This window comes from Loxodonta africana, chromosome 1 (assembly GCF_030014295.1).
Source record: "Loxodonta africana isolate mLoxAfr1 chromosome 1, mLoxAfr1.hap2, whole genome shotgun sequence".
Lineage (NCBI taxonomy): Eukaryota > Metazoa > Chordata > Mammalia > Proboscidea > Elephantidae > Loxodonta > Loxodonta africana.
The window spans coordinates 141,284,632-141,307,755 of NC_087342.1; the positions used below are offsets into that span (position 1 = coordinate 141,284,632).

Below are 23,124 nucleotides of genomic sequence, written 5' to 3' on the forward strand. Positions count from 1 at the left end.
GTGCGTTTTGGTTCATTTGCGTTTTCTGTGAGTAGAAAAAGGTTTGTGTCCTTGGTACAGTTTTTATAAGTGTGTTGATGGATTTGTTTTGTGCGTCTCTGCTCTTGATTTGGATTCCTGTTTGGACCTGTGGATGCGGTGGTCTGAAGTTGTGAAGGCTGATTGCTTAGAGTTGTGACCATGGGCCTGTGTCTTTGCCTTCTTTGGAAGCTTTGGAGGGTTTAGTTTGCTGAGATTTTACCTGTCACCCACTTCTCTATAGTCCATCTTTTATTTCTTTGAACATATTGAATTTGCTTATTTTATATTTTGTCTAATAATTTTGGTGTCTAAAGTGTTTGTGGTTCCCTCTGTCCCCCCACCTACTGTTTTTGCAACTGCAACTCATGATGCCTGGTGTCCATCCTAATATCTTGAAACCAACTGCTTCAAATAATACATGAAGCTTAAGCCTTTGTATTTTCATTTAGGATAAAATTTACAAGATAAGAGTTCTTGATTTCCCAACCCTTAAATGCCGGTCATTTGGCAGAATGGGGAAGTGGACATTGGACAGACAGCTTGTTAGGTGATCTGCGTCCAGTCCTGACTACTGTTCTCATGTTGAATTCTCATGGGCAAGTTACTTTGCGAACTTCTCTGTATCTCAGTTTTTTTACCTTGTTAAAAGAGTGGGTTGATAGGTCATCAAATAGCTTTAGGACAAATGACCAATTTCAGGATCATGGTCTAGGTATTGGCAATTTCATGTCCACTATTTCTGCAGCTTCATCCTTTTCTGAGGTAGTGTGTAAGATACTTAAAAGGCAGAGAGGTACAGCATATATTTTCTGCCCTCCAGGATTTAAGATTACTTAAATAGACAAAAGCCAGTAGTCCTTAGGCAGTAGCTAAATGAATACAGGTGGCTCTTTGTGGGCAGGTAGCAGTGAAAATGGAGAAACACGGACACGTTCAAGAAAAGCAGAAAGGCCAAGACTTGATGATTAACTGCATTATCAGGGAGAGTCAAAGATGAAATCCTAGTTCTGGGTTGAGCAGGTGAGTAGGTGGTGGTGCCGTCACTAAGATCTTCTCAATGTTCTGGTTTTTTCATATGAGTGGATAAATCTTCATTACCCATTCATCCCTCTGGAACATACTCTTTCAAGCAACTCCCAGAGACAATGTATTGGTTGACATTTGAGTATATACTACGTGGAAAATACTCTTGAGAAGACATGCCACACACAGTTAAAACCATAAGTAACAAAATACTAATGCACGTGTGCACACACTCAACCAGCAGTAACTATACAAAAATAAAGAATGCATAAATATAAATGTTGGAGAAGGTGAAAAATAAAGGTGTAGCCAGTGTTTGGACTCAGGTGTGTACGTAAGAAATCTTGTCAGGACTTCCAGTTTAGAAAGAGGAGATGGAGTGTTTTGATCAGAAGAGAGAAGAGATTTGGGGTTGCAGCTGATTTTAAAAGAGCCTATGGTGTGAGCCGAGGTGCAGTGGCTAGAGATGAAGATCCAGTGCACATCAAGATCCTTCGACTCTGAAGGTGAGAAGAAAACGATGCATGGCTGGTGAGAGGAGACTGTGGGGCTGGTGTGGCAGTGGAGTTTTTTTGTTTTTTAAATCAAGATTCAATGAGGAGTTGTTGTAAAGTCTTGAAAAGGTGGTGATGTGTGCTTCAGAAGCGCAGCCTTGTCTGCTTTTAGATGGAGTAGGTAGGGCAGTAAAGAAACATGGGTAGCAGTGGGATGGGAGCTGTAGAGATGGGGAAATTAGGCAAGATATGAGGAATAATAGAATTCCTAGAACTTGGCAACTGAAGAAAAGAGAGTGAAGAAAAAAGGTAAGAAGGAGATGACTTCATGGTTACTAGGAAACTGGAAGAGGGTATGGCTTTTGTAGCTGGTGGTGTGGTGAAGCTGTGGAGAGAGAAGGGCTGTTGGAGACACTAATTTTAGTTTTTTAACATGAACAAGCAATTAAAAAAAAATTACATGGGATTAAATATTTAAATGTAGTTTTGAAAATAAAGGTTGTTAAAATTTAAGGTTGCAGATTTGATAGACTTGTTTATCTTTTTAATTTTAATTCAGTTTTAGTATTATACTACTTAAGTGTCCTTTTCAATTATACAAAAGAATTAGAAGCAAATATTGTTTCAATAAGTTGTCTATGATTTGGAATGTGACAGGAATTCAGTAAGCTATTCTGAAAATATTGTTTCCCAACAGAAAACACATATAAGTAACATTTTTGTTAAAGATAGTTTAGATTCGAGTTTACGGGAAGAATCCTTTTGCCAGCTGAAAGCCGGTAATAACCTCTCTTCCATCTACTCTGAAATATTCCTTTAAACAGAACAACAGTAGACCGTAAATTCTAACACCTGCCCAAGTAACAGTTGAATTTAATTACACATTAACTTCCTGATCTTAATCTCCACTTCCAAAAGAGACACAGCTGACCGTGACCCAAAAAGAATAGATTGTTTAAATTTGTTAGGATCAGTTTAAAAATATACCAGGACAGACTTTAAGTCCTAAGGGGACAATCTTGGAGACCTTTGTTAATTCCTCTTTACTTTGCTGAAATCTCTTGTTCTCCCTGTTCCTCTTTCTAGTTTTAACTTTAATGTCTCTTTTCTCAGCTCCAGTATGCAGCAGAGATGGAAAACCAAAAAGGTTACTCTTGTGAACACACGAAAATGCATACATAGCTCCTGCTTGTTCCCGGGTTTGGCTGTATAGACGTGGCAGTTGATTTCCATTCTAATAATGACAGACCTCTGTACAAGTCAGTTAGCTCCACACACGGGAGACCCTTTTCTGCCCTCACCTCTTTTCAGTCTGATTTAGCACTGCCTGGGCCAGTGGTTAAGAGCTCAGCTGCTAACCAAAAGGTAGCAGTTTGAATCTACCAGCCATTTCTTGGAAACCATATGGGACAGTTGTACTCTGTCCCATAGGGTTGCTATGACTCAGAACTGAGTTGATGGCAACGGGTTTGGTTTTTTGGTTTGGGCTGGGATGGGAGTGTGGCCAGGTTAGCATAAACCTGGTGGAAAAACCCCCCTAAGAACATGTTCTGCTATTATGCTCATATCTAAGAGGAAACCCATTCTTATAAATTTATATGTCCCAGAGGGTGAATCATCTGTCTATTTAAATCAAGCTTTATACAGTTTTGGCACTGTCGGTACTTGAATATTGACTCGCAGTTTGTAACTCATACTCTCTTGGTGACAAGCTTAAGTAAGACAGTGGCAGGAGTTCTCTGTGCACCCCCCGGTGCCTTGAACAGCATCTGGCACCTGCTAGACCCTCAAAAAATACTTGTGGAATGAATCATTGAGTGAATTCATAATGAATGAAGAGAGGCAAAGTGGCAGTGGATTGATTAATACTGGGCCCAGATATCACCAATTACTACAAGATTATAAACATTGCACAAAGAACTCTGAGTATTACATCATTTAATTTTCATTGCTGCCCTCTGAGCTGAATTACTATATATACTTCGCAGATGAAGAAACCAAGGCTTTGACAGAATAAGTAACTTGCCCAAGGTGACACAGATCCATCCTTTCTGACTATGTAGCTTATGATCTTAATGACAGCTCAGTACTAGGACATAAAGCTAACTAGCTTAAGTCTAACAGATGTTCTAACCAGCAGAGCAAACTGCTCACAAATGAACAAAGGCCCCACACAGATCTCAGAATAATACTTGCAGTGGTCAGGCTTACCTTCTGTCCAGAGTTAGTCAACCTGCAAAGTTTGAGGGCACGGTCTTCATACAAGACCATCCTCACTTTTGACACAAGCAACAAGGAGTTTTGGCCAACTGTAAAGTTAGAGGGAACAATTCCCGAGACTAACTGTACTGCTGACACCAACTGCAAATTTGAGGGGGTGGGGATGGGGTGGTTCCCAAAGCCACCTTCAGGTTCAATAATTCACTAGAAGGACCCAACACACTGAAAACTATTATACTCATGGTTATGGTTTATTACAGAAAAGGGTGCAGATTAAAATCAGCCAGAGGAAGAAATACTTAGGACAAACCCTGGAAGGGTTCCAAATGCAAAGCTTCCATTGTCCTCAGGATGCATATCTTCTTAGTAGCAATGTGTGACAATATGCTCAGAGTATTGTCAACCAGGGAAGCTCCCCTAAACTTTTTTTTTTTTTAAATAATTTTTATTCAGCTTTAAGTGAATGTTTACAAATCAAGTCAGTCTGTCACATATAAGCTTATATACACCTTACTCCATACTCCCACTTACTCTCCGCCTAATGAGTCAGCCCTTCCAGTCTCTCCTTTCATGACAATTTTGCAGTTTCTAACCCTCTCTACCCTCCCATCCCCTAAACTTTTGATGTCCAGAGTTTTTATATGAGCTTCAGTACCTAGGCGTGATTGATTGACTGCCCACATGGTTGCTCCAGGTCAACTGATACCCTGTGACCCAAAGCCCTACCCTAAATCATATGGCTGTTCTTTCTGGCAGTGCCAGCCCTCACCCTAAGAATATTAGGTATGGCCAGTGCCATTCGAAGATCCTGTGTTCAGCCCTTGCCCTAAACAAAGATACTGCTATCTTTGGTATGACATAGATCAGTTCCCAGAAACTGAAGGCAAAGGCCAGACCTCTTTCTGGGCAAGGACAAATTCTTTGTTAGACCCCTTTCTGTGTTCTCTACCTTGTCCCTGTTGTAGTGCTGCCAAACTGAGCACAGGAGAGGCCTTCATCCAGATTAATAACCTTTGTGTGTATATGAAGGTTTTCGTTTAGGTAGATTATTTTTGTGATAGTTTTAAGTTTTGAACTTATAGACAGTTCTGTTGTGATGCTGAGTCATGGTGACAACAAAATGGTGGTATTGTTAATAGAAACGGGAAGGTCAGGAGGAGATGGGTTGATGGATTGAGGGTGTGGCAGCAAGGGTTTTTGCTGTTTTACCAGTGAAGTTTGAAATGTTGGTGGAACAGTTAAGCATAAATTTCTAGAAACCTTTGGAACTATGGTATTGGCCCTTGTAAAAGAGGGCAATTTTGAAAGACATGTTTTGGATACATCTTTGTAGAGGTGGTAGCTGATGTCCTGGAAGTATGTAATATCTTCAAGGGCAAAAATATTAGTATGAAGAAAAAACAGATTATAAAGTATTTTGGAAGCTATTATGTCTCTAATTTGCCTGATTTGGTACATTAATATGTGCTAACTTTTTTTTTTTTTTAAACATTATGGTCTTTTTTGCTTCTGGATTTATTACCATGTCTAATTTGTTTTAATTTGTAGAATATACATTAGCATCACAGTATACTTACATATTCACCGGGAAACTCTGGTTAGTTTTCTAGAGTTTCTTAATCAGTTTAGTAATTTCCTCTCTCACAGGTATGCTAGAATACTTCTAAGTAAAGACTATTAAGATTTATGTCATACTTTTAGAAAATATGGGGGTTATCTTTTTTCCTCCATTTTTGCTGGTTTTGCAAACCAGAAATTATAAAAACTGACTTTTAAAGCCTATTATAAGAAAAAAAGCAATGGAAATTAAGGAAAGTGGCATTTAATATCTCGCAAGTGTTTGGAACAGAGATTTGCCTTCTAGCTTGGAAGTAATTTTGACTTTAATATTACAAAGGAAAGTAACATATAATCTTGTGTGTGTGCTCACTGGTTTCTTCCAGCTGCCACAGTTCTCTGGTGTAGTGGTCTTCAAAGTTTTTTTGTTTTGTTTTGTTTTTAATTTTATTATGGTAAAAATATATATAGCAAAAAGTGTGCTCTTTTAACCATTTTTAAGTGTACAACTCAGTGGCATTAATTATATTCACCGTCTTGTGTACCTACCACCACTATCCATTTCTGAAAATTTTCGGTCATGCTAAACAGAAACTCGGTACACTTTAAGCAGTAACTCTCCATTCACCTCTCCTCCTAGTCCACAGTAACCACTAATAACCATTTGTCTCTATGGATTTGCCTTTTCTAGATATTTCACGTAAGTGGAATCATACAGTATTTGTCCTTTTGTGCCTGACTTATTTCTCTCAGCGTAATGTTTTCAAGATTCATCTGTGTTGTCACATGTATCAAAACTTCATTTCTCTTTATGGTTGAATGATATTCTCTTGTATTTATATAATAGATTTTGTCCATTCATCTGCTGATGGTCAGTTGGGTTGTTTGTAACCTTTGGCTATTGTGAAGAGTGATGTAATGAACATTGGTGAACAAGTATCTGTTTTAGTTCCTCCTTTCAATTGTTTTGGGTATATACCAAGGAGTGAAATTGCTGGGTCATAAGGTAAAAATTTTCTAATTGCATACTTAATCAGTAAGTAAAAAAAAAATCTTTGTGCATATGTCCCAAATATATATGTATATTTTAAATAAATTTTATACATATGTCACTGTTCTAATATGTGCATTATAAAATATATACGAAATAAAAATTAAGATGATAAGTTGAAACAATATTCTTAAGTAATACAAAATTCCTTTTTTTTTCCCTTCACCAAAACCATTAATTTTCTTAGTGAGAACCATGAGATCTAACATTTCACAACACCACCCCTTGCCGTCCAGTGGATTCTGACTCACAGTGACCCTATAGGACAGAGCAGAACTGCCCCATAGGGTTTCCAGGAAGCAGCTGGCGGATTTGAACTGCTGTCCTTTTTTTGGTTTGCAGCCGAGCTCTTAACCACTGTGCCGCCAGGGCTCCATACACAACATAGCTGTGGAAAATAGCAATCAATATTTGTAGGTTTCATTTTAACAGTTGCCATTGCTGCAAAAAGTACTTCACAAAAATGCATACAAATGAAGAAAGAGGATTGTTAACAGTTACAGAATAAGGGTAATCATTTTTCTGATCTCATTCATCAGTTTTGGAAAAGTTTTCATTAAAATTTTGATAGTTAAAATCATGCTGTCTTCCCTGATATTAATTAGTTCTTGAAAATAGAGCAAAGATGTTATATTTTCATATTTTAAAAAATCACTGAAATTCTTCATTTGAAAGATTTAGAAAATTGTTTCTAGGTATTTTGGATTGAATTATGTTCCCCCAAAATATGTGTTATAAATTCTAACCTCTATGCCTGTGTTTATAATCCCATTTGGGAATGGGTCGTCTTTGTTATGTTAATGAGGCAGGATTAGTATAGGGTGTATCTTGAGGCTCTCTCTTGAGATACAAAAGAGATTAAATAAGCAAGCAAGAGAAGCAAAGATATGGGGAAAGAGATGCCAGGCCACATGATGATTGTCCAGGAGCAGAAGCTATAAGAGATAAAGACCTTCCTTCAGAGCTGACAGAAAAGGAAAGCCTTTCCTTAGAGCCGGCACCCTGAATTCAGACTTCTAGCCTCCTAAGCTGTGAGAAAATAAATTTGTTAAAGCCATCCATTTGTGGTATTTCTGTTATAGCAGTACTAGATAACTAAGACAGAATTTGGCACCAAGAAGTGGGGGTGCTGCTCTAACAAATACCTACAGTGTGGAAGTGGTTTTGGAATTAAGTAGTCGGTAGAGGCTGGAAAAATTTTAAGGTGCCTAATAGTAAGAGCCCTGGTGGCGTAGTGGTTAAGTGCTATGGCTGCTAACCAAAAGGTCGGCAGTTCGAATCCGCCAGGTGCTCCTTGGAAACTCTATGGGGCAGTTCTACTCTGTCCTATAGAGTTGCTATGAGTCGGAATCAACTCGACTGCAATGGGTTAGGTTTTTTTTTTTTGGTAATAGTAAAAGCCTATATTGCTTTGAAGAGACTGTCAGTAGAATTATGGACGTCAAAGGCAATTCTGATGAGGGCTCAGAAGAAAGTGAGGAGAGCTTATAGAGAAAGTCTCTTTCGTGTTAGAGAATACATATGGCATCAGCAACAGAATGTTGTTAGAAATGTGGACATTAAATGTGCTTCTGGTGAGGCTTTAAAAGAAGATGAATATGTGATTGGACAATGCAGGAAGGATAGTGCTTTTTATGCAGTGGCAAAGAACTTATCTGAATTATGTTAAAAAATGTTTGATGGAAGGTAGAACTTGTAAGTGATGAGATTTCTAAGCAGGAGCTTAAAAGGGTTGCAAGATTTCTCCTTGCCACTTAAAGTAAAATGCAAAAGGAAAGAGATGGACTTAAAAATGAGCTATACAAAATGAAAACAGAACTTAAAAGATATGGAAAACCTGGTAGTACAAACTAAGGACATGTGTCATAGAGTGTTCACCAAGGACATGGCTACACAATCGTTTGTTAAAGAGATTAAGCCTGTGACTGCTGGATCTAACCAACTACCACAGCAGAAAACCCATCAGCTTAGATTGAAGAGGACAGAGAAAGAATGAAAAGAAAGAACATAGTCTCCCTCTTGGAATTCTACAGGCAGGAAACAAGCCAAAGGAGCTACATCTTTTGGCCTTCAAGAAAAGAAAAGGACCATCCCTGGAGCAGCTCAGAGGTCAGCAAAACTATTGGAAGGAGCAAGGGAATCAGGGCCTTCTTGGTATCAAAGGATGGGGCCATGATCTCCAGAATCTCAAGGGGTAGGTCCATAGCCTTCTATGTTTCAAAGAGCCAGATCTTCACTAACTTGATTCTGGAGTGTGAGGCTGCTGTTAAGCTGTGCAGGGGGAAGGGGCAACTGCCCAAAGCTGAGGGAGCAGGGCTGCCATGCCCAGGGGGGCAGGGGCCTGGCAGGATGTTAAGGGGTGGGGTGGCCTCTCAGATGGACTAGTCTCCCTCCAGTCTCTTCCATTGGTAATGGAAATCCCTTCTTTGCCTCCAGTCTCTACTTTGTGTCTCTTCTACCATTGTACTCAGAAGCAGATAACTTGTATTCTAAATTTCATAGGTTCACAGATGAAGAATTTTGCCCCAGGATGGAATATTCCTAAAGTCTCACCCATATTTGATTTAGATGATTCAGAAGATGAGATTTTGGACTTGGAGTTGATTTAAGACTTTTGAGATGATGTGTTGGGATGAATATGTTTTGCATGTGGCAAGGACATGAGTTTGGGGGGGGCAAAGGGTAGAACGTTATGGATTGAATTATGTCCCCCCAGAACATGTGTTGTAGATCCTAACCTCTGTGCCTATGGTTATAATCTCATTTGGGAATGGGTTGTCTGTGTTGTGTTAATGAGACAGGATTAGTGTAGGGTGTATCCTGAGTCAGTCTCTTTTGAGCTTTAAAAGAGATTAACACAAGCAAGTGAGAGAAGCAGAGATGGGTGAAGAGAGATGCCAAGCCACATGAAGATTGCCCAGGCCGGAAGCTCAGAATCTGACCAAGAGAGAAAGCTTTCGCCTAGAGCCAGCACTCTGAATTCAGACTTCTAGCTTCCTAAACTGTGAGAAAATAAATCTCCGTTTGTTACGAAGCCATCCACTTGTGGTATTTCTGTTATAGCAGCACTAAATAACTAAGGTACTAGGTTTTTGTAATGACAGTTTTTCTAGACAACAAACATTGTTTTTAGTAACAAAATAATAGCAAATGTTTCCTAAATCATATTTCTAGATGCTTACCTTTAAAAATATAGAAAAAATAAAGAAAGGTACCTTTAAAAATATCATCTTTAGCTTAAAGGGGCAGATCAAGAAGCAAGACAGTCTGTGTATGTGTGTGTGTGCAATTGATTGATAGCCTATTACTGATAACCATTTGTCATCATGAAAAAAAGACTGTAAATTTGAAAACGTTTTCTTTTTTTAATAAAATAAAAATCTTCAGAATGCATCTAAATTTCCAATGTTAAGATGTTTTAGTTCACTAGAGTCAGTACTCACACAGTGATAAAATACATAGATGAAAAACACAGCTTTTCCCGTTATTAAAATTTTATTGTTTCAATTTACAACGTATGACAATGATTTTTTCAAAAATTGTCTTTTATAACTCATCTTTCTGGTACACTGATTCCCTAAGTCCCAAGCTTCAATCTGTTGAAAGACAGCCTCTTCTTTTGTTATCTTTGGCTTGGTAACTTGGTATTTGCTTTCTAGTAAGATAAACTGAAATAGAAACCAGAAACACAGCACTTTACGTGTGTAATCTCATGTTTAGTTAAACAGCATTAGAATGTTGACAGTTAGCAGATGGTTTCTTGGGGTTTATTGTACACTTGTGCCCTGCCCCCCAACATAATACATATACAGTAAATGTTTCCGTTAGGAGTGTGTTCATCTGCAGGTAACAGAGAACCTGACTAAAGTGAGCTTAAACAAAGAGAATTGTTTTGTCTCTCTTGGTAAGTCTGGAGGTGTGTGGCTGCTCTTGATTGTAAAGCCAGACTTGTTCCTTTGGCCTTTCCCTCATGCCTGTTGCCTCATGATGGGAAGGCTGCTGCTACCTCTAGAAAGGAGCCCTGCTGGCTCAGTAGTTAAGCACTTGGTTGTTTACTGAAAGGTCAGTAGTTCAAACCCACCAGCTGCTCTGCGGGATAAAGATGTGGCAGTCTTCTCCTGTAAAGATTACGGCCCATAAAGAAACTCTACTGGGCAGTTGTACTGTGTCCTCTAGAGTCTCTATGAGTTAGAGTTGACTCGATGGCAGTGGTTTTATACTTCTAGGCCTCACATCTATATTCCAAGCAAGAAGAATGAGGAAGAGGCCCTTTGTGTTAGTTGCCGTCGAGCCGACTCATGGTGATCCTATGTGTGCAGAGTAGAACTACTCCATAGGGTTTTCAAGGCTGTGACCTTTCAGATGCAGATCACCAGACTTGTCTTCTGAGGTACCCCTGAGTGGGTTCAGACAGCCAACCTTTTGTCTAGTTGGTTGAGTACTTAACCGTTTTCGCCATCCAGGGACTCCATCCACAGACTCTGCTCGCATCTCACTGGCCAAAAGCCAGAAGCTGCCTGCCACATCTTTCTCCTGCTGAGAAGCTGGTGGGTTTCAACTGCCAACGTTTTGGTTGGCAGTCAGTCACTTAACCACTGCACCACCGAGACACCCTGTAAGGATTATAGCCCAGGAAACCCTATGGGGGCAGTTCTAGTCTGTCATATAGTGTCTCTTATGAGTTGGAGTTGATTTGATGGCATACAACATTTTCTTGTTTAATCCTCCCAGCGAACCTGTGAAAAAAGATACTGGATCCATTTCACAGATTTGGAACCTGAGGCTGAGGGGGAAGCTAAGTAGTTTCTCCAAGGCTACCGAACTGACAGTATCAAGATTAAAACGAGGACAGTCAAATATTTTTTCAATCTTTCTTATTGTCTTCCATCTGTGTCTCATTTGTCTTTAAACTTGCTTTCCCACCATTACTTACATTAAGTCTCACTTAAAAAACAAACAAACAAGCAAACAAACCTGTCTTATTCAACTTGGTTATGTCTCTTAATTTACTAGTGAGTCCCAGGGTCCCAACATCAGCTATGTACAGCCCAGAATTCAGACGTGACTATGTTGCTGGGTGAAAACCCCAGGTGTTGTTTGGTGTGACTTGTTACAGCCAATAAACAAGAGGCTGAGGTGGGAGGTCAGAAAGATGCCTTTATTTCCTTGAAAGGAGTAACCAGGGCTGCTGCCTCCAAGAGTGCATACAGGCAGCTTGGGGAGAAGGACTTTTACAGAGAGCAGACAAGGAAATGCAAATTCATCATGAATATTCAGGATTGACCTTCACGCAAGCACTCAGAGCTTGGGGATGACTATACATTTTCTTTAGACAAGGGTTTGACACCCCCCCCCCACCCATGGAGGAAGAGATGAATTTTTCATCATTAGGATGTTAAGTCTCCACCCAGACGCAGGTTGAGGCCATCTATGACCTGTTCTGTGGTTATCTTGTTAAGGACAATTTCAGAAGAAAAGGCAGCTTATTTTGTAGGAGGATAAGTCAGAGCAGGTGTCTCTTAGAAGGGTCGGGCTCTGAAGCTGTCCGTCTCAACTAGACATGACGGGAAGCCTATGGAAAGAATCTGGCAGCAGCTGTTTAGTTACATAACTGGCAGCCTCACCTACTAAAGGACTAATCCTAAAAGGAGAGAGCATGGAGGCATACAAGTTTACTTAGAGGTCACTGCTACAGAGTAGAGCCCTGGTGGTGCAGTGCTTAAAGCGCTTGGCTGCTTGCTAATGAAGTGTCAGCGATTTGAACCCACCAGCTGCTCTGCAAGGGAAAGGTGTAGCATTCTGCTCTGTAAAGATTACAGCCTTGGAAACCCTATGGGGGCAGTTCTGACCTGTCCTATAGGGTTATGAGTTGTAATGGACTCCCTGGCGGTGGGTTTTGTGTTTGCTGCAGAGTAAGGTGTAGGTCTGAGTCAAGTGCTGTCCTCTAATCCAATCCCTAGGGAGACCTGGAGCCAAGAGCTTGCCAGTGAAAGCAGTATGCATTCTTCATTAAGATTTCCATGGGTCACTGAGTGTTCAAGCTGTGTCAGCAGACAGCGCATCAGCCCAGACAGCTGCTGCCTGGGCTCCTGTAGGGGTGGGTCACCAGTGCTTGGGTGCAGGCATTGGGGTCCTCTGCAGATTCAGGTTCTGTATAGTCTGGAGTAAAAGGGTAAAAGGCTTATCCACACGGTGGCCAAGAAAACAGCTTGGAAGCACATCTGAAGAACTTGCTTCAGAGTTCCTGGAGGTGTTTGGGGAAAGTGGTTGAGGGTGATAGAGCCTTACAGTAGCAATTAGAAGCAGAGTCAGAGAAATACCAACATATTTGCTTAATTCTAAATTGCCATCACTTGCAAATATAGCAACAATTTAATAACATTTGGGCAAGATAACACTACATTACGGTTGAGATTTTTAAAATTGACTGACAACAGAATTTATTTAAACATACAATCACAACTTTTTCAGTATCATTACTGCATCATAATATAGTAATTCTGAAGACAGTTTAAGTGGCAGTTAAGAATTTTATCAGATAGCATTACATTTGTAAGAAAACTTGATAATGAGTGGCATAACTAGGGAGTCTGTTTGTCTCACACAGAAAGGTTTTGAGTAACCTCTACAAGACTGGTGTGGCAGCTGCAAAATGTCACTAAGGACTTAGGCTCCTGTCTTTCTGCTAGACCATTTTAAGCATATGGTGCTTGTTTTCAGATTTGGAAAATGGTTGCTGTACCTCCAGGTATCACCTCTGCATCTCTGCAAGGAAGGAAGGAGAAGGGCCAAGGGCCAAAGGGGCTTTGCCTTTTCAGGAAGTAGAGCCTTCCCCAGGAATGTCTGCCTACAGTCTCATTGCCAGAACTCTGTCCTGTGATCATCTCTAACTGCAGTGGAGTTTGGGTAAACATGAAGGGAGTATGGGTAAACAAGTTTTTGCAGCTGAGCACGTTGGTTTCCTAATGTGTCTGCCACAGCTTCTAAGTTTGTTAAAAAAAAAAAAAGAAGATGAGTTGTGGGTACCATCTAAAAACAAAAACCATCTACCTGTGGATAAATTGACGTGGGTGAAAGCAGCAACTGTTGCTCCACAATTCGCTACTTCTATTTGCTTTTTTTTTTTTATTTGCTTAGCAAATTTCTGTTGTTATTGGTTGTATGACACATTTCTTTTCAGAAAAGGTGAAACATGGGAAGAAGGAAGCTTTTATGTCAAAGAACTAATTGCGTTATGTTATTGTATTTGGAACCTGGATTTGTGCCCAACATCTGATGTGCCCTTGAGGGCTTCCTGTTGTCACATGGGAAACTTTTTTTACCTGGGAACCCACCCATCCAAGTCCCTACCTTCTGAGCTGGCCTGTCCCCCTGCCACTCCCACAGTTCCAGTCTCACCTTAGCAGGTCTTATGAAGCACCTGGTGGTGTGACTCATCTTCCTTCCTGATGGTAATGTCATAAACGTCCACTTGAAAACTTCCTTCTTTGGGTTAAATTTCTCTGACCTTGTTTATTTGGGTGATTTGCTATAAAAAAAAAAAAATAGTATTAGCTAATTTTGTGAGCATTATTAGAGTGGCAATGATTCACATGAATTTTAATATTTTAATTTTCAAATACTGGCTTTGTGGAAGGGTTGGACACAGATACTTTGAGACACTGTTAATGGGAGTGTAAATTGATGTGGCCTTGCTGAAAAGCGATTCAGCCTGTGTCCATTAGAAGCCTGAACAATGCCTATGCCCTTTGAAATAGGGTTTCCTTCATACAGGTTTGTCCTAAAGCGGTATTGAGAGATGCAGTCAAAATAGAGATGTTTACTACACAGTGTTATTTCTAGTGGTGAAATTTAGAAGTATCCTAAATATCCAAAAATAGATGGAATTGGCCAGGAAGCTACTAAAATCTACGCTTTTGAAAAATTTTTAACGATGGGGACAAATATGGTACTTTTTTTAGTAAAGGGGGCAAGATACCTGTTATTTTTACCGAGTGTGATCCTCTGAAAGGAAAGACCAGTTAACTCTTCCTAATACACAGTGAAGTTCATGTCTCCAGTTGAGCTGTAAGAGATTGTAGTCCAGTCATAAATGTTATAGGTGGTGTGCATATGTGTGTGTGCACACAGAGCGAGGGAGTGGGGAAGTAAGGAGGCTGTGTATGTATTTTTGATCAAATCCTAACATTGAGAATGTATGAGTTTTTAAGTAGTCGTATTTTGGAATAGGAGTGTATGTTATGTGTAATTAAATTAAGGTTTGCCTATAGACCAGTTTCATTTTTTATCACTGTAATGAGCATTTGAAATGCGTTAAGTACCACAGAGTTCTACATATGGATGGAAAATCTAGATGCTTCTCGCTAATTAAATTTCGACAGTGGTTATCTGGGCAGAGTAATTGTAGGTACTTTTTTTTTTTTAAACAATTTCTGATATTTAAAAAATGCAAATGAACTGCTTTTATAATGAAAGGGGCTGGATCATGAAGAACACTGAGGTGTGCTGAGGAATGTTTGTGCTCTCCCAAGGGCAATGGGGAGCCACAAAAAAAAGATTGTAAACTGAAAAATGACGTGATTGATTTGACAAGAACACACACTAGCTGTAGTGTAGGACCTTGATCAAAATAGGTAACCACTTTCGACCTTCTCAGTTTCATATTCTGTAAAATAGGAACAATAAAATCTACCTTGCTTTAAGGGGAAACTAAGTAGGATGGTACTTTTTAGTATGCTGTAGTTTCAAAATATTACCACATTTCTGAAATTGTATATCAGTGAGGAAAAAACGTTAACTTCTTCAGGCATGAGAAATGACTTAATTCAAGAAATTGAAGTAATGCCAATATCAAATCAATTACTGTAGCATAACCATGTAGTAATAGTCTCATTTGGAAATATTACTCAGTTTACGAATGTCCAATTTTGCTAGCTTTTCATTTCTGGCCATACTAACCACACCATCTCTGAAGGCATTCATAGACATCAACCCATCTATCAGGTCTCTTGTCGAATACCGTGTATCAGATTTCCAGTCCCAGAGACACATCTCATTGAGGCTTTTCCAGGGAAGGGAGAGGGATTGATGGGGAAAGTCAGTTAGGTAAAAGTGTTCTTCCAGCACTGCATTTTTTTCTTTGGGCCACCAGACCTCAAAGTGATTCTTTTCTCTGGACATTGTCAGATTTACTTCACCATTTAAGTTTGTTCTTTAAGCAAATTTCCAAGAATTAAAAAAAGCAAACCTGTTTTCTCACGTTTTACGTACTGTGTTTAAGACATTGGATATTGTCACCCACTTAAGTTATATGTACCATTAAGTGCTCAGCAGCTAACCAAAAGGTCTGCAGTTCGAACCCATCAGTCACTCCACGGGAGAAAGAGCGCAGTCTGGTTCCATAAAGATTTGTAGCCTTGGAAGCCCTATGGGGCAATTCTGCTCTGTCCTGTAGGGTCACTGTGAGTCAGAATTGACTCAATGGCAATGGCTTTGCTTTTGGTGTCAATATGTACCATTAAATTAATAAGATAGGTAAAATTTTGAAAACCTAGTTTTTTTTGCAGCTCTAGAAGAGCATACCTGACCCCTAGTGCCTGAAGAATGGAAGGTGATAGATCAGAGGAATGAAAAGGGCTAAGAAATACAGAGTGCAAAGTAAGATGGTGTGTGTTGCTTACTCTTACCTGAGAAGTGGAGAACATTTTTCTCTTGTGAACTGATGAAAGGATGTTTTCGTGACATTGGCTACAGCTGTGGAAATGTCTCAAAGAGGCTGCTGATGGGAATAAAGATGTTGCTGCTCCTGCGAATCAATGAACTGTTGACATCTCAGATGGGCTATACCTGGTTTTCAAAGGGTTTGGAGCGGAGGAAGCTTTCATAATTGTAAATGTCAGCTTTTTGGGAGTGGGGGGAGGCATGAGTTACGGCCCTCTGAGAACCAAATAAATCTCACCTCGTGGTCTGTTCTTTTTAGGCAATCTGAGTTAATCCCAGAGTTCTGGGGAGTCCAGGTGAAGAAATCACTGTGCAGGACTTCCTTAGTTCTCTTTTGGAGATCTAGTGAGTGGGCAGTGCATGTTGCCTGAGCATACATCACCTCTTTTTGTATCAGTGACCTCTGACAATGAGAAATTAAATGTAATTCAATTTGGAAATATAGACATACTATTTCTGATGAGCATTTCTCCTGATTGGTTGTCTTCTCTCTTCAGATAAAGAAGAAGCAGCAGGATGTGGTTAGGTTTCTGGAAGCCAACAAGATAGAGTTTGAGGAGGTGGACATCACAATGTCAGAAGAACAGAGGCAATGGATGTACAAAAATATCCCCCCAGAAAAGAAACCTGCTCAGGGCAACCCTCTGCCCCCTCAGATATTTAATGGTGACCGATACTGTGGCGTGAGTAGCTCAATTTTTATAACAATGTTTGCATTACTTGAAACACATAGTCACCTGGGGTATATTTGGGTTTTTTCAGTGAGGACTGTGACCTCTTCACCCAGTGTCTGTTCAGTCCTCAAATCCAACAGAGGGTGAAGTTGAGAGGGGATGTGAGTCCAATGTCCAAACAGTGTGCATGAGCATGAGTGGTTGTGTGGTGAGTGCCTGTGCATGTTTGCCTATCAGTCTACCTGTCTCTCTGTTTGCTTTAGAAAAGGGGGTAGGAAGGGAAGCTGTGTATATGTTTTTATTGCATTCTAAAATTTTAAAGCATATATATATTAATATTTTCAAAGTTTATCTCATTTATTAAGCAATAGGAATGTGACCCCAGATACTACTTCTAAATATTTCAGTATATAAACTACAGATCATAATGTTAGCAACAACGTTTATGTAGATTCTACTGTTGACTTTTGCTTGTTCATCCAGCCTCCATCATGTTACCTATAGGTAACTTCCAAACGAGAGATCAGTTTATTTTCAAATATGAAATCAGGTCAATATTTTAATTAATATGTTTTGGAAGACAGAGTAGAAGGGATAATTATTCTTTTTTTTAAATAATTTTTATTGTGCTTTAAGTGAAAGTTTACAAATCAAGTCAGTCTCTCACACAAAAACCCATATACACCTTGCTACACACTCCCTTTTTTTGGTTTTCGGGTCTAACGAGACAGCCCACTTTATCCCTCCACTCTCTCTTTTCGTGTCCATTTCGCCAGCTTCTAACCCCCTCCACCCTCTCATCTCCCCTCCAGGCAGGAGATGCCATCATAGTCTCAAGTGTCCACCTGATCCAAGAAGCTCACTCCTCACCAGCATCCCTCTCCAACCCATTGTCCAGTCCAATCCATGTCTGATGAGTTGGTTTCAGGAATGGTTCCTGTCCTGGGCCATCAGAAGGTCTGGGGGCCATGATCACCGGGGTCCTTCCAGTCTCAGTCAGACCATTAAGTCTGGCCTTATGAGAATTTGGGGTCTGCATCCCACTGCTCTCCTGCTCCCTAAGGGGTTCTCTGTTGTGTTCCCTGTCAGGGCAGTCATCGGTTGTAGCTGGGCACCATCTAGTTCTTCTGGTCTCAGGATGATGTAGTCTCTGGTTCATGTGGCCCTTTCTGTCTCTTGGGCTCGTAATCATCTTGTGTCCTTGGTGTTGTTCATTCTCCTTTGATCCAGGTGTGTTGAGACCAGTTGATGCGTCTTAGATGGCTTCTTGCTAGCATTTAAGACCCCAGACACCACTCTTCAAAGTGGGATGCAGAATGTTTTGTTAATAGATTTTATTATGCCAATTGACTTAGATGTCCCCTGAAACCATGGTTCCCAGACCCCTGCCCCTGATACTCTGGCCTTTAAAGCATTCAGTTTATTCAGGAAACTTCTTTGCTTTTGGTCTAGTCCAATTGTGCTGACCTCCCCTGTATTGTGTGCTGTCTTTCTCTTCACCTAAATTAGTTCTTATCTACTATCTAATTAGTGAATACCCCTCCCCTGTCTTCCCTCCCTCCCTCCCTCCACCCTCTCGTAACTGCAAAAGAATGTTTTCTTCTCAGTTTAAACTATTTCTCAAGTTCTTATAACACTTGCTGGTCTTATACAATATTTGTCCTTTTGCAACTGACTAATTTCACTCAGCCTAATGCCTTCCAGGTTCCTCCATGTTGTGAAATGTTTCACAGGTTCCTCACTGTTCTTTATCGATGCGTAGTATTCCATTGTGTGGATACAGCATAATTTATTTATCCATTTATCCGTTGATGGGCACCTTGGTTGCTTCCATCTTTTTGCTATTGTAAACAGTGCTGCAGTAAACATGGATGTGCATATATCTGTTCGTGTAAAGGCTCTTATTTCTCTAGGATATATTCCAAGGAATGGAATTGCTGGATTGTATGGTAGTTCTATTTCTAGCTTTTTAAGGAAGCGCCAAATCGATTTCCAAAGTGGTTATACCATTTGACATTCCCACCAGCAGTGTAGAAGTGTTCCAGTCTCTCCACAGGCTCTCTAACATTCATTATTTTGTGTTTTTTGGATTAATGCCAGCCTTGTTGGAGAGAGATGAAATCTCATTGTAGTTTTGATCTGCATTTCTCTAATGGCTAATGATTGTGAACATTTCCTCATATATCTGTTAGCTACCTGAATGTCTTCTTTAGTGAAGTGTCTATTCATATCTTTCACCCATATTTGTCTTTTTGCAGGTGAGTTTTTGCAGTATCATGTAGATTTTAGAGATCAGGCGCTGACCAGAAAAGTTATAGCTAAAAAATTTTTCCCAGTCTGTAGGTAGTCTTTTTAATCTTTTGGTGAAGCATAAGTGTTTGATTTTTAGGAGCTCCCAGTTATCTAGTTTTTCTTCTGCATTCTTTATAATGTTTTGTATACTGTTTATGCCATGTATTCGGGCTCCTAACGTTGCCCCTATTTTTTCTTCCATGATCTTTATTGTTTTAGATTTTATGTATAGGTCTTTGATCCATTTTGAGTTAGTTTTGTGCATAGAGTGAGGTATGGGTCTTGTTTCATTTTTTTGCAGATGGATCTCCGGTTATGCCAGCACCATTCGTTAAAAAGACTGTCTTTTCCCCCATTTAGCTGTTTTGGGGCCTCTGTCAAATATCAACTGCTCGTATGTGGATGGATATATGTCTGGATTCTCAGTTCTGTTCTATTGGTCCATGTATCTGCTGTTGTACCAGTACCAGGCTGTTTTGACTACTGTGGCAGTATAATAGGTTCTAAAATCAGGTAAAGTAAGGCCTCCCACTTTGTTCTTCTTTTTCAGTAATGCCTTATTTATCTGGGGCCTCTTTCCCTTTGATATGAAGTTGGTGATTTGTTTCTCCATCTCATTAAAGAATGTCCTTGGAATTTGGATTGGAATTGCTTTAAATGTATAGATGGCTTTTGGTAGAATAGACATTTTCACAATGTTAAGTCTTCCTATCCACAAGCAAGGTGTGTTCTTCCACTTATGTAAGTCTCTTTAGGTTTCTTGCAGAAGTGTACTGTAGTTTTCTTTGGGTATAATTACAATTGAATCTTTATCCATGAATAGTATAAATAACTTCTAAGAGATGATTCTAAACCACACTTTCATTTTTTTAGGAGACTGATAGATCATTATGAACATCTAAACTATATTAGTTGCCTTCCTAGTACGTGTAGCATACAAGAAAATGAAGTTACTTTTCTATCTTCTTTTTCTCTCCTTATGTTAAAAAAAAATCGAGGAGCTTCTTTCTAATGTGTACTTTAAGACTTGCCTTTGACATAGCTCTAGTCTATAAGTTAGTGTTCATTTGGGGGACCTGTACTATAGTTCTTTAAGGATGGCCTGGAAGGGATTGTGGTGCTGAGATTCTCGAGAGGAAATTAATACCTGGGTTGTCGTTGTTGTTGTTAGTTGCTGTCAGGTTGGTCCCGACCCTACATACAACAGAACGAAACACTGCCTGGTCCTGTGCCATCCTCACAATTGTTGTTATGCTTGAGCCCATTGTTGCAGCCACTGTATTATTTCATCTCATTGAGGGTCTTCCTCTCTTTTGCTGACCCTATAGTTTACAAAGCATGATGATCTTCTCCAGGGACTGATCCCTCCTGATAACATGTCCCATATGTGAGACAATGTCTTATCATCCTTTGTCATTAGGGTGGACAAAAGGGAGAACAGAGTGCTTTTGGTGGCATGAAGGGGAACAGTTCCCTTTCCGTGTGTGTTTAAAGGGAAATGAAATGTTGAAACATGAAGCCATGAATAGATTGTGCTGACTTCTTACCTACACGTCATGAAGAGAACCCTGAATGTGGTACTAGGCATCACTTTGAGTTCTAGTACTACCTTGTGTTGGCTGTGACATCTTTGGAGTCATTTATCTCTTTAAGCCTCAGTTTTCTCATCTTTAAGCAAGGGATGAAAATATCTGTCTTCACAGGATGTTTGTGAGTGTTTCTAAAGCACTGCTAAAATACATGGATTATACAAAAATAAAGATTATTTTTGTGGAGTTTTTTACTATCACAATGTCATGTTTCATTAGAGAAAGTATGTAGTAACCAAGGGTGTATCCCATGCGTGATTACAGAGGATAGAAAAAGTACTTTTGTGTCTGCAAACCAAAATGTGGTAGTAGTTGAAAATGTTTGTACACTGCAGTTCAAAATGAAGGGGAGATAGTAGTAAAATAAAGGTCCCTGGGTGGTACAAACAGTGTGTACTTGGCTAGTGACTGTAAGGTTGGCAGTTTGAACCCACCCAGTGGCACCACAGAAGAAAAGGCCTGATGATCTGCTTCCATAAAGATTACAGCCAAGAAAACCCTATGGAGCAGCTCTACTCTGTAACACATATGGTCATCATGAGTTGATACTGACGTCATGGCACAAGACAACAACAATAGTAAAATAGTGCTAGAAGGCTTAAAACAAAAATCTAGCAGTTTTCTGTCCCTTAGACTTTGCAGGTGTGGAAAATGCTTTATTTTGGCTTCATAGTTGAGTGATAGTTTGGCTGGGTATAGAAGTCTAGGTTAGAAAGAATTTTGATGGAATTGCTTCATTATTCAGTTTCTGAAACAGCTGTTCAGAAGTCTAATGTCATTATCCTTGACCTTTTGTATGTGATAAGTTTCTTCTGTGTAAGATTTTAGGATCTCTTTTTCATATGTGTGTCCTAAAATTTCACTGTGCTGAGTGTTCAGTGGGCCTTTTTTGAGCTAAGAATTATATGACTGAGTTATTAAATATGTTCTTATTTCTTTGGAAGTTTTCTTCCCAACTTTTTCCTTGTTCTCTTTCTCTGAAGTGCCTATTAATTCAATATTGGACTTTACATTAATCCTCTAAATTTCTTATCTCCTCCCCACCCCTCCTGGTCTGCCTCTTTGACTTTTTATTCTACTTTCTGGGAGATTTTAGCTTTACCTAATAATTCTTTGAGTTTTTTTATGTAACCTTTTCCTCCCTTTCTTAGTCTCTGATTTTCTTCATTGTAATAATTTGTGTTTTTATGATACAAATGTAAAATCTTTGCTCAGTAGAGATATTAAATGCTATTTCTTTGAATTTTTCCTCTGTTACCAATATTGCTTCTGTATCTACTGATTTTCTTTTTTTCCCCTTTGTTTTGCTCTTTTCTTTCAAGACTGAAGGGCTTTCCTCACATGTCCAGTGATCCTTGTCTTTTATTCATTTAAGACATGAGGCGTAGAAAGCTGACTAGAAACTGTGTGTGTCCCTGGTGAGCTTCACTGTGGGATGACTGGGTCACCTGTTAGCTTCGTTGCAGATGCTGATGGTAGTATTGTAGGTCTTTTCTCTGATAATGGTTTAATTTTTCCAGAGAATGGTCTTTTAATCTCTAACTTTGGAGATATCAGCCTGGTACTGGAGTTCTGGACCTCTAGGGTGAGGGAGCTGGAGGGTCTCACATTCTAATATGCACATTTTCACTTGGCCTTCCTGTTTTCACTCCCAAGCTCTTCAGTACTGGTGTTTATAAGTTTGTTGCTTCCCTGAATACGTCTATTAATAATATATTTTTTAGCTCCTTTTACAGGGGGAGGGAGGTACCCTGGGAGTCTACCTTTTTAAATGGAGTTTCAAGTAATCTATTTCTACCTTTCCTCACTCACTTCACCTTCGCAATGCCCGATGCCTCTAATTCCTGGCCTTTTCTGGGCCCTGCAGCTTGCTTTTTGTTGATGCTCCCTCTGCAGATTTGAGGTTTGACCACTTTGCTGTCTAATGTCCCTCAACATTTCTCCACCCATTTTCTGCAAAAGTGTGGTTTAGAGCATAGATGTCTCTTAGTTTTATGAGGGGTGGAGTTTCTTTTTTTCATTCTCCTTTGTAGTTTTGTTGACTTTTCAAGTGAGAGGGGGTAGAGACATCTTTGCTCTATTGCCATAAAAGCAGAAACCTTTAGAGCCCTTTGAGTAGAAGATTGTGTTCAAGAATGTAATGTAAAATGAAGTTAACACCTTCTTATTTTCCCCTCTTTATGACTTTCTAAATCCCTATGTATCTTTGCCCTGCAGAGTCTATGGAAATTTTTCAGGTAGACTGGGAGCTGGCTAGAGGCTTACCTATTGATTAAACTGTTTCCAGTAAGTAGCATCTTCTCTGCTTGAGCAGTGTTAGTCCCATGGTGGTGATGACAGCAGCTGCTGGTGTATGCACTATGTCATTATATCCTGTTCTGGCAGGGGATTTGAAGGCCATGTCTGTTCTTATTAAAGTCAAGTAAATTTCACTTTGACAAAAGCATTAGAGAGCAACTAACCATAGACCTCATTCATCCCAC

At 39.7% G+C, this 23,124-nt stretch overlaps 1 protein-coding gene across 1 annotated transcript in view; it reads left to right on the top strand.

Moving 5' to 3' along the window:
- SH3BGRL2 (SH3 domain binding glutamate rich protein like 2) overlaps nucleotides 1–23,124 on the top strand; it is a 68,042-nt gene that overhangs the window by 18,583 nt on the left and 26,335 nt on the right. The window contains exon 2 of the mRNA XM_010586572.3: nucleotides 16,584–16,769. Coding sequence (XP_010584874.1) covers nucleotides 16,584–16,769 — 186 coding nt within the window. The remainder of the gene's footprint in view (nucleotides 1–16,583; nucleotides 16,770–23,124) is intronic.